General features: G+C 46.1%; 1 protein-coding gene across 1 annotated transcript in view; it reads left to right on the forward strand.

Annotated features, from left to right (window-relative positions):
• The window catches only part of BEND4 (BEN domain containing 4), a 28,460-nt gene extending 19,017 nt beyond the window's left edge, over positions 1-9,443 (forward strand). The window contains exons 3-4 of the mRNA XM_015572392.1: positions 3,549-3,789; positions 7,280-9,443. Coding sequence (XP_015427878.1) covers positions 3,549-3,789; positions 7,280-7,497 — 459 coding nt within the window. The 3' untranslated portion in view covers positions 7,498-9,443. The remainder of the gene's footprint in view (positions 1-3,548; positions 3,790-7,279) is intronic.
• The last annotated feature ends 2,572 nt before the right edge of the window (positions 9,444-12,015 follow it).

A 12,015-nucleotide genomic window follows, 5' to 3' on the forward strand; every position in this document is an offset into this window, starting at 1 on the left:
GATCTTCGCTGGAGATCCAGACCAGAACTTGGCTGTAGATCCTGGCTAGAGAGCCTGGCTAGGCTGCAGATCAACTGAACGCTGCCTCTGTGTCCTTCCTTCTTCGCCGACTCCGTCCACACCTATGGGGAACCCCTGGACCTGCTGGGGTTGGACCCCAACAGTAAATCTCATCCACAACACAGAGCATTCTGAGTTGTTTTAAGCTGTAAATTACTTCCTTTTTCTTTCTTAAGAAAACTGCCTCCGGATGCTATTTCTATATTTTATGAGTGCTACATTTCATGGAAAGGTGTCTGAGTATATTTTGTAAGGATTTGAGAAAGCTCCTTCCCCATACTGTCTCTCCCTAATCTCAAGTACCACCTGTCTTGAAATAGACTCAACTCTGGCCCGAGAGATGAACTCTGAAATCGGGGGCAGGGTTCCCAGCTCTGCCTTTTGGCTTAGGAGACCTTGGGAAAGGACTTAACCTCCTTGGCCAAACAGCTGTGGGAATCCTAGCTTGTCGGATGAGCTCACGCACCCAAGGGAAAGCCCTTTTAAAACTTGTGCAGTGTTGAATGACCACAAGGTTTAAAACTAGCTGCACGGTCTCCTTTTCCCAGGCTGACAGGTGCTTACAGGGACTATACCTGAGAAGCTGGTTTTCACTTAAGGTGGGACTCCTCTGTCTTCATCGTCCTTTTCAATGGCCCTCTGACTTTGATGGTCTCCTTAAAGTTCTTTATCTTCGCCAGTTTATTAGAGTCAGAAGCTCTTCAAGTGTCCCAATGCTGCAGGGATTAAAAACAAGGCAAGAAGCCTGCATTGCAGCGCATTACTGAGTGTCTGCCATGTGCTGGTGGCGGTGGCGTGCACTGCATCGTCAGTCACAGATGTTCATCGCACCTGCTCTCTCGTGCACTGTTCTCGGCCCTGGAAGAAGACACAGACTAAAGCAGATAATCATCCCAGGCCCCGTGGGCTTATCTCCTGGTGGGGAGATTGGTGGACTCCTCCCCACAGACCTGCAGGCTGGGATTGTTACCCTTATTGGGACAGAAGACAGCTTACGTTTAGAGAACGTGTCACCTGGCCGGGACCTGCACCAGAGCCCACACTGTGGGCTTACACCGGCATCTCGGCCTGTGGCCAGGGGTACAGGGTACATGTGGCAGCCTGGGGCTGCTCACCGTGGCTCGATACATGGTGACAGTTATTAGGGAGGCTCTTCCACAGGAACGCTTTTGACATAGCTCGTGGTCTGAGGCAGCGAGCCCTGGATCCCTCCTTCCCCAGGCCCCAGTGGGCTGCGCTCCTGGCTGAGGGGTCAGCCAATCAGAACCCTGTGACCCCTTCCCTCCCTGTGCATGGGAAGCAGTGGAATTCTCTTCCTTGCTACCTGCCTCTGTCTCCTCCCGGATATACCCTCTGACCTTTATCTTTGTGAAGGGCACCCATTTCTCCTGGAAATCATCTGGACTCCCCAGGCTCCCAAACCGTAGCTCTCTGAATTGCTTGCCTGACCCCTTTGATTCTACATCTTTCATGTTGGCTGCTGCATCTACACTGCCACAGACTCGAGTCATTCCTCCATCTCACCTCCCCCATGAGACGGCAGCCTTGGCTGAGGTGCCCTTTGGGACTTTGGGCTCCTGCCCATCACTTGATCATTTGTGGTAATACACAGAGCCAGGGTTGATTTATGCTCCCAAATACTCGTATCTTAAACCTTAAACCTATGATAACATAGTTAATTCCTTCCATTTTATGGTTAGGGAAACTTGGATCCAACAAGTTGAAGTAATAACTTGCTCAAGAAACACAACAAGTAAGACCCGGAGCCAAGATTCAGTTAAAGCCCAAATGGAACCCTGGCCAGTGTTGCTAAGTGGTTAGCACGTCAGCACGTGGCCCATGGGTTCAGTTCTCGGTCAAGGGATGTAGCTGAGTTGCAGGTCTGTTCCCTGCCCCCCAATCGGGGCACGTGCAAGAGGCAACCAATTGATGTCTCTCTTACATCAGTGCCTGCCCCCTTCCACTACCTAAAAGCAATCTATATGTATAAAGAGCCAGGGGCCATGGCAACCAAACGGACGACCAAACAGGCTGGCGACAAGGCCGGCAGGGGAGTTAGTGAGCAATGACCAAAAGACTGAGCAGCAGGCTGCATGGGGCGACCAGGCCAGCAGGAGGGGGCAGTGAAAGATGACCAGGCTGGCAGAGGGGGGCAGTGAGGGGGACATCCCCCGAGGAGTCCTGGATTGGAGAGGGTGCAGGCTGGGCTGAGGGGACCTCCTTCCCCTCCCTCCCACCCCCCACACATGAATTTCATGCACTGGGCCTCTAGTAGAAAAATATCCTCGGGTGAGGATTAACCAAAAAAGAACAAGGTGACTTTAAATTCACATACAAACCATGTGCAACATCCCTCCCTTAAAAAGGAAACTGAGTCACACTACTGCTCATTCACGAAAGGATGAATGCTGTGGAGATGAGTGTATAATTCAGTGACAGTTTCATAGCCAAATCTGGTCGTCCCCTTCCTGTTAGTGTCTATGCCGTTTGCCCTTCTCAGCGCTCAACTGCACAGAACACTTTTTGAAATAAAACCCTAATAGACCCAAACATGGTCAAATTTATAACCTGTAGTAAATTTGCAGAGCTGTAAAATGGAATGCATTTTCCCTTCGTTATTTGGTACACCTTAATTACTGGGGAAGGAGTACATTAAAACTGAGATCATGGGTTAATTAATTGTCCTGGACTGTAGAATTTTATGGACAGCCAGAACTAAAGTAATGGTTGTGTAGGAGCAGTTGACTAAACATGGCTTATAAATGTTACAGAAATTCCCATAATTAGTCCCACTGCAGCTATTTAGCTTGGGAATTTTATAGCAGACATAAATTACGAAGGTGAAAAGTACGAAAAATTTTGAATTGACATAGTGGCATTTGCAAAAGCTGTAATTTGGGAAAAAAAAACCCACCTGTTTTGTACTATTATTAATATTTTTTTCAGTTTCCACAATTCCCCCTTTTTTAAATTTACTTTTTAATGTTTCCATTATACTGTCATCAGTGGCTATCAGGTGTTAGGTGCATATGCACAAGTGATACCTCATGAAAATAGACCCCCAGCATCATTTCCGAAAGTACGTCACTGCCAACCCCGGGAGGAAGGGGCCTATTTGATCACACTCTTCAAAGCCATTTCTGCATATTTTAATGGACTGAAAAGGAAAGTTACGGGTTCTTTTTAAACAGCGTTCCCTGTCATTGGATCTTGACACATTTTAACCTACCTGTTAAAATGCAAGTTATAAATAGCTCCTCTTTCAAAGGTGTTCATTATACCTCATTGGCTCTTGTTATAGAAAATGCAAATGTAATTTGAAAAGTGCCCGTTCTGAGTGTGAGCAATTACGTGTGCTCTTCAATACCTGGTTCATTGTCAGCCCACAGCCACTTGGTGAGAAAGCACGTTTGCCTTTGAAATGGAGATCGCCTAGGCTTCTAGCTGGCTGGCTAAGTGGGTAATGAGAAAATATTTCGCTCTTCCAGGGAAGCAAGCAGCTGTTGAACAACTATCCTGTCTACATCACGAGCAAACAGTGGGATGAGGCTGTGAATTCTTCAAAGAAAGATGGGCGACGGCTCCTGCGGTACCTCATCAGATTTGTTTTCACGACCGATGAGCTTAAGTACTCATGCGGCCTTGGGAAAAGGAAAAGGTCAGTGCAGTCAGGAGAGACAGGTCCCGAAAGACGCCCTCTGGATCCAGTTAAAGTAACATGCCTCCGAGGTACTGCATCCTTCCGCTCAGCGTCGCCATCTGTGATCTCATTTCACCGCATTGGCTGTGGCTCGCGTGCAAGTGTAGCCCTTCCCGTTTCTTTGGTTTTTTCCCACTGAGACCTCGTAGGCTTCATGTGGCCCATCTACTGGGTATCGGCGAGTTCTCCTTAAAAGCTCCTTGTTTGCTTAGCCTTGGTGTTCTCCCTGAACGGCACGCAGCATTGCATAGCACCTCATGTTTCACGCTTTAAGTTCCGACTGGCTCTGCTGCCAGAGGAGGCCATTTCCGGCCACACTGGAGCCTTGGGACAGGCACAGAGGAAGGGAAGACGTGGAATGGTTTGTTTTAATTAGTCAAGTGGTAGGTAGAGCCCATTTTCATTTGTAGCCTGTGGCCCACCCCCTACCCATCTAGCTTCCTTCTCAAGAATACATGCCCCCAAACTCCTTAAATTTATTTAGAATTCATTTTCCTCAGTGCCTAAAGTATTACTTGGCCCTATCAAACTTTATTCTATTAGTTTCAAAAAAGTTCCTGTGTTAAAAATAAAGGCAGTGCTTCATCAGTATTCATAACTGGTTACTGTGCATCTGATCCACACTTGGTAAGCCAGGCAGGGGTTGAGGAGGAAGAATCAAGAGATACACCATTCATGCAGCAGGTTCAAATAGACAGACAGACATTAGACAACTAGGAACATTATAGAGCCAACAAAAACACCATTCACACCTGAAAAATGTCATATTAAAAAGTCAGTGTTCACCTGGATAGGTCAGTAGTAAGTTTACTAGTTGGAAAGATTTAACAGTGACTTACCCTGGACACGGATCAAGTATTTCCTGACAAGGAAGCCACAGGGAAAAACCTGCGCACTGACCAGGCCTCGGTTATCACCCAGGACTCACTCCTGCACTCCCTGCTGGGTGCCCACAGGGACTGTTAGTGTGCTAAACGCCTGTGTAGTATTTGTTAGCAGCCGGGTTCCCCACGCCCATCCTGAGTGTCTGATTCAACTGGTCTGGGGCGGGCATGGGGAGGCTGCATTGCTGTGCCTCAGGACCTTCCCAGGTGATCCTAATGCCCATGGCCCTCGTGGCCCTTCCGAATACCACGGGCATGAATACACCCATATTAACCATGCACAGGTGCTCCAGAGCACCTCCTGTTGGCCATTCTGGAAATTCCACTTGCTCAGAGTGGGTACGATGGAAATGTTCTGGGTCTTTCTGAGCCAACTGCCCATGATGTCCTGTATTTTTCCAACATCATCAGAGCTGATGGGATCCTCACCAAGAGGACCAGAGGCAGGGGCAGGCCTGGGACTCCCCTAAATGTAGGCTCCATGTGCTGCGGAAGCTGCCCTGGGGCTAAGGGACTCAGAATAAGGGGCCTCAAGTGGTGTCCCTTTGCAGAAATCCTTATTAAACATTTTACATGTTAACTAGCAGGTATGTGAAACAGGGATTAGCATACGTCCCAAAGCACCAGTGCCCGTGCCCTGAGGATGCTGCCACACCCACTGCAATACTAACGCCGGGGAGGCTGCCTGAGTCGCGCTGCCTGCTCCAGCCCGTGCCGCGTGGGGACATGACCCGCAGGCCTCCACTGGAGAATGTGTGGGCACGGAATGATAGTTGTCTGCCCAGGGCAGCTGGTTAGAGCATTTATATGTCTGTCCCAGAAGCTGCAATCCTAGGGCCCTCCTGTGACCTAGATGGGATTCCCTCCCTAAAGGTTTGGGCCTGGTGACTCCTGGGAGTGGTGAACAGGATTACAGCGGCCAAGGAAGCCTCAGACCAGGGCCACTTTCAGTGGTGGAAAGCAGGGAGCTCAGGGAATAGAATCAGCCTGGGCTGGCCTGCTCCCAAATGCGTCCCATCTGGGTAACAGAATGAGCCCTACCTTTAGCTTTTAATAGTCTGTCCGTTTCAGGGACAGTCCTGTCACAGCGGTAGATGGGGAGCGTGAGGCGGGGGAGCATCACCGCAGCGCGTCCTCATCCATTAGCCTCTCTTTCCTCTCGCTGATGCTTTGAGTCTCTCATTTCCTTGGGTTCATGTGAGAAGGGGATCTGAACAGATAGGGGAGTTATTTAAACAGTTGTCAAATGCTCACTGAATACAGAAGGGACTTGAGGAGGACAGAGGAGGAATAGGAAACAGTCCCGGCTTCTGGAGCCAATAAGTAGTCTGGCTGGAGATGATTGGAGGACAGTGGTGAGATAATAAGGTGCAGATATTTGAGTCCTTGAGGTCCCAGAATACCTCCTTTCTCTGCCCAGCACTGTCATGACCTGGACTTTAGAATTGCCCTTCAGTGTTTCCCAGGCTTGCACCCCAGGATAGGCCATCAGGCTCCCAGCAGTTGCAGAGTGAGGAGCTGAATTAACAGAATGCTTTCCCCAAGGAAGGCATCCAGGGCTGGGACTGAGGGAGGCAAGTGAATATCTCACCTCAGGCAGAATCAAAGGGTGTGCCAAGCCAGCAACCTGGGTAGACGCCCCCCTCCCCCCCACCCCGGACCTCCACCTTCTCAGCTGGAGTCCACTGGGCATAGTTCAGGGCGAGGGAGTTCGCTGGTCCAGGAACTCAAGGCGTTAGCTTCTCCCCAGGGCAGATAGAGTGTGGATTTCACAAAGCAATTTCAGACCAACCCAGTTGTAGAGTAAGAACCATCGCCCCGCCGAGGGAGCATTGCTGGAAAGGAAACGATGTGTGAACAGCAGGCAGGCATCCTGAACTTCCAGTCAGCTGGGCAAAAAACACAGGCAGACTTAAAACTTTCCCAGAATGTTCAAAGCGTTTTACAACTGTCCCATTGAAATAGCGATGTAGGAATGATGAGGTGCCCTCACCCCCTGAGGAAACAGAAGGGGTTCATTTGGGCTCATCCACAGGAGGCCACGTTGGTTTCATTGGGGGCTTAGCTGTTTTTTATGTATTTACTCTTCCAGGCATGCTAATTACTTTCTGGTGAAATTGAGTATTTAGAGGAAACCTCATTTTAAAAATATTTGTCAGTGCATATATAGGCAAAGCTCTTCTAGAAACTTAGGCCCTTTCTCACTCCTGGAGATTTTGTGATTTTATTGCACTTAATCTACAAATTAGTAGCTAACTGAAGGATACCATGTGAACAATTTGCTCTGCTTCTGGAGATAGTTAACATCCTAAACACGTGAGACAGTAACAACAGGGGTTTTGAAAATGCGACTCACTAACTTTTACCAGGCATGGTGCCTACCATGTCTTACAAATCGAGTTTACTTTCAATTTCAATAGCAAATGTTCCTTAGAAGGATCACCCTCTTGCTTACGGGACTTTACTCTTGCGCATGAGTAGGAAACTTACGGTTTAATGAGTGACATCATCATGGCATTGCATTGGAGTTCTCATAAAGCTTTTCTCAAGAGCTTCTGTTAACGTAAAAGCAGCCTCTTCTGCCATCTTCTGCAAAAACCAGCTGTTTCTCTCTTTATTGTGTATATTCCCACAGAATTCATTAGGATGCACTGTACCTCCAACCCCGACTGGTGGATGCCCTCGGAGGAGCAGATAAACAAAGTGTTCAGCGATGCTGTGGGTCACGCCCGGCAGGGGCGCGCAGTGGGGACTTTCCTGCACAATGGTGGCTCGTTTTATGAAGGGATCGATCACCAGGCCTCCCAGGATGAAGTCTTCAGTAAGAATTCCCAGGATGGGTCCGGGGATTAGTGGACAAAACCTCCATTGCAGCAGCCGGTCCTCTCCAGAGTCGCCATGGTGACTGTCCTGTCTCCATCACTGTAGAGCCCACAGCGTGGCATCTGTCAGAATGCACATCCTCAGTCTTAACTCTCTTGACCTTCTGCCGCAGTTCCCAGATCGAAATCCATTTTAGGCTTGTTGGCAAAGTCTGTGCAGCCTACCACAGATTTTCAGAATACTATATTATAAAAAGTAAAAGCTACCATTGATTTTAAAAGATTACATGGTGAGGATGAGGGGGTGGAGACAGACTCCTGGTCACTTGTCTGAAATCTTCATGTAAGTTTTGCTTCCTGCGCAGAGCTGGTCCTTATGGGAGATTGGGCTGCGTTCCTGCCCATGAGGGAAGGTAGAGACATGGGTTACTATGGAACAAGCATTCTCTTTAATTGAAATATGTCATTTTTATGTTTTCCAAAGACTTGAATTCATGCTTCTCAGCAAAGACATCAGATAGGTGACATAATATGCTGTGTCTCCATTGACAGAGCCTATTATTAAATAGAAACCAGAGAACAGCAGCCATCTCTAGACAGTGATTAGTTGAAAGTCAGCTATTTTTCTCAATTATTTTTACCAAAAAAGTCCTACCATGTTGATCAGGAAGGCACTAGGTGATCTCTGGAGTTTACAGAGAGTAATAGTTTTCATTATGTCAGTCAAGAAACATCCAAAGATCCCAACCATTGTTAAATGCTTGATTTTGTAGGTTCCATTAACCTAAAGTCAGGCTCAGTTGACACAATGCCAAAGTGGCGGGTTAAACAATGAGAATTTCAGCCAGTTGTTTGGTGCACTGAAGACCAAACAAGTGGTGTGGCTGATGGTATTGACTGAGTTGACCAGATGTTCTGGAATTGCATATACACAGCCTCAAGGCCATTCTGGCAACTATGCAATGGGCTTGTCTAATTTCTCTGAAACTTGAGGGTCTTTCTGTGCTCAGTTGATCTTTAGAATTTGCATAAAACTTCTGTTTCTCGTTGTCACTGATGAAAATTGTTTCTTCCCAACTGTGAGTGCCTGCTTCCCCCAATATTCCCCTGAGCTGATTGGTTGAGTCTCACGTGTGAAATCATAGTGTCTGGAGCCATTTCTTACCCAAATGCTGCAGAGAGGCGAGGACCAGTTCTGAGGGCCTCGGGTTTGGACCTCAGGAGAGGTTTGGACCTCAGACTAATGCTAATGCCACATCCTTCGTAAGCAAAGGGCTGAGTGGACAGCATTGTTGAAGGCTGTTAATGTCATCTACGGACGGGACTATAAAGATTTTGGAAATTCATTTAAAGTTTATGAGCATCCATTTATAAAGTAGTTATTTTTCCCATTTTTTTGTTTAAGTAAAATAATATTCCTTTATGTTCAATAATTTGTATCAACTAAATTGCAAAGGCCTAGAAATAGGTCCATCTTTAGCTTTTTAAATAGTTTCAAGCTCTGAAAAGTTTAATGTTTATAGAGATGGTCATTTGTCAGACCTGTAAAGTTGTGGGGGGGAGAACTAATATTTTGATCCTATATTGGAAAAGTTACCTAAAATTTTGAGAGGTTTTGTTTGTTTGTTTTTAAGAAATGATAAGGGCAAATGGGATGTTGTGTATGGGAACCATGCGACTAATATTGGGCTACACAAAGAAAAAGGTACTTCTTGAAGAGTTTTAAAGGTCTAGGAAATCAGTATTTTGTAAGATTCTTTGGTGACATGAAATCTTGGCCAGAAGAAAAATAACCACCATAACCTCATCTGTCAATCCATCTTTCTTTTTCTTTTTTTGCATTGGATTTTGTCATCCATACTGCTGAGTACATGTCCCCTCTCCCCTTATTTTTTGTATAGCAGCAATATTTGACCACTGCTTTTATTTTTTAGAGAGAGAGTGGAAGGGAGAGGGAGAGACAGAGAGAAACATCGATGTGAGAGAGGCACATCTATTGGTTGCCTCCTGCATGCACCCCCACCAGGGCCAGGGAACCGGCAAACAAGGCAGGTGCCTTTGACTGGAATCACACCCTGGGGCCCTGCAGTCCGCAGGCTGACGCTCTATCCACTGAGCCAAACCTGCTAGGGCTGCCCACTGCTTTTAAAAGCTATCAGCTCTTACCATTTTTCTGTAATCTTGAGAATTACACACAGCTTCATCTCTCAGCATCACCTGGTGTGTGCTCATCTGTGCTGTGCTGGTCTTCGCTGATGGTGACGCTGAGAGCATGTCTGCACTCTCCATGGCCTTATGTGCCAGCGTGCTGATAACGAAGTGCTGGCCCCACTCCCGTTACCATCCCCTGAAGAAGGCGCCTGGGAAGGCTCTGCTCCCCAGCCACCTGGTTGCACACATCCTTGCTCCAAAGGCTCACCTGGTCTCTTGCCTCTCATCCCCTTTCCAGGTGAATTATTTCTGTATCAGCTATTCTCCAGTATTTCACAGATTGCAAAATGCTGGAACTTCATATTGGCCCAGAAAGATGACTGAGCATCAGACAGCCCGTTCTGATGCCTCTCCTGGAACTAGGACCTGGGATCCCCTGCCCCTGGTCAGATGTTCTGTTATGTTCTTCACTGCCCGTGTATCCCCTATTCCTTTAGCCCAGCCCACCCAGGGGCTACAGCACGCTTGGGCTGTGACACAGGATCTGCTTAGATATTCTGCTGGCTCCTTGGTCCGTGTCCCATGCCATCCTCTAGGCTTCCCCTTTAAGGCTAGTATCGTAGCTGGTTCATGGTGGTTGCCTGCGTGGGCACCTGATTTTTAAATCAGGGCTTGCAGAAGATTGCCGTCACCCCCTTCGGTAGGGGAATCAGAGGTACATGGAGCTGCTTCACAGCTGTAGATGTGGATCCTTGTATAGTCTGGGTCTTGCTTAGCCCTTCCCAAGTCATAAAAACGTTGACCTTAGAGATACCTTCATTAGGATTAGAGAGAGGTTTAATTATTACAATATATTTGATCTAACTACTCCATGTGTCCAATATCAGTAGAATGGTTTCTTCAGTCCAGTAAATGTCAGATGCTTTCCCCAAATCTGGACAGTACTCCAAGCTTGGGAGTCTGCACGTTCATGATTTCTATATTTTTCTGCCACCTTTAATGGCTTTCCCTCCCTTCTGTTGCTGTCAGAATATGGATGAAGCATCAAATAAGATGAAATGTGCACTAGTTTCAGAAAAGCAAACATAACATAGCCTTTATTTAGGTTCTGTCATTTATTCTGTGCTCCAGAACTTGAACCTAATACCCACTGACTACCTCCTTAGTTTTTTCTTAGATCTTAATCATTTAAAAAAATCTCATTCTTATGTAACTTCGTTTTTAGAAAATATTTAAATGTATAACTTCTCATTCAGTACTGTGTCATTTCACAGTACAGAGCTGTGTGATATTTGACAGCTCAGATACAAATTTTTAGAAATGTAATAGAAAATGATTTTGCACATATGGTGCAAGTCTGGCTGATGTCTGTTTAATGTGGCAACACTTAACCAAAACTGCCTGGCAAAACATGTCAAACGGAATGCTTGAGTCAGAATTCTAATGTAAATGTGTCTAAACAGCAGTGTGTATCATTATGATATATTTTTGTAAACATGCTTCTTGCAGTGGTATAAGTACTGGATAAAAATAACCACTTTGCTTAGAATAATTAGGAAAATGTCACCCAGCTGATGGCCCTCTTGCATTGTCAGCCAGTGGCACTGGCTCTTCTATTTGTGTTTTTCAGAAGAGAATGAGGAATTGATACCAGACAACGTGGAGGGCAAAAACAATAATCCATCCATATTTGCCTCCTCATATGTAAAATTTAAAGTTGTAACATATATTTGCAAGTGAGAGAACATTTTTACCCTCCACTGTATATTCATTTGTAAAAGATATTGAAAGAAAGGACTTTGCTCATCTAATGACTAGCTTGATCAGTTTGGCTATTGAAACCTCTAAATTACCAATATTTGTGGTAAAAGTGACCAGTTTAATTTTTCTCGTAACCATCCATAGCTGGTAATATAAGGGCTAGATTTTCACTGAATCACTCTTCCCCAGATTGCAATGAAAATACATCTGCTAATGAGACTTGTTCGAACACCAGTTCATTCTCAGAATAACTGCACCAGTACAAGTGGCCCCATGGGTCTTTGCCTTGTTGGAAAACTGAGGCCCATCCAAAACCGCTGACAACAGTAATGACTATCGCTAATGTTCATTGAGTTCTTGTGTGCCAGGTGCTTTGCTAAGGCTGTTGCTGTTATCACCATTTTATTGATAAGGACACTGCCTGGGATGCTCAGCTAATAAAAGGATCAATTTGGGCTCATTAAGCAGAATGCCTAGTCAAAGTTCTCAAAGCCCAACCCTTTGGAATGGATTTGTTCTTTTGTTTATGCCATCGAGGGTAAGTTGATATGTGTTATTATTTAAAAACCACCTTTTAAAGTCTGTTGATGCTTAAGTAGGAGCACATAACCATATATCCTCTGGGAACTGCCAAGGT

This window comes from Myotis davidii, unplaced genomic scaffold (assembly GCF_000327345.1).
Source record: "Myotis davidii unplaced genomic scaffold, ASM32734v1 scaffold629, whole genome shotgun sequence".
NCBI classification, from domain to species: domain Eukaryota; kingdom Metazoa; phylum Chordata; class Mammalia; order Chiroptera; family Vespertilionidae; genus Myotis; species Myotis davidii.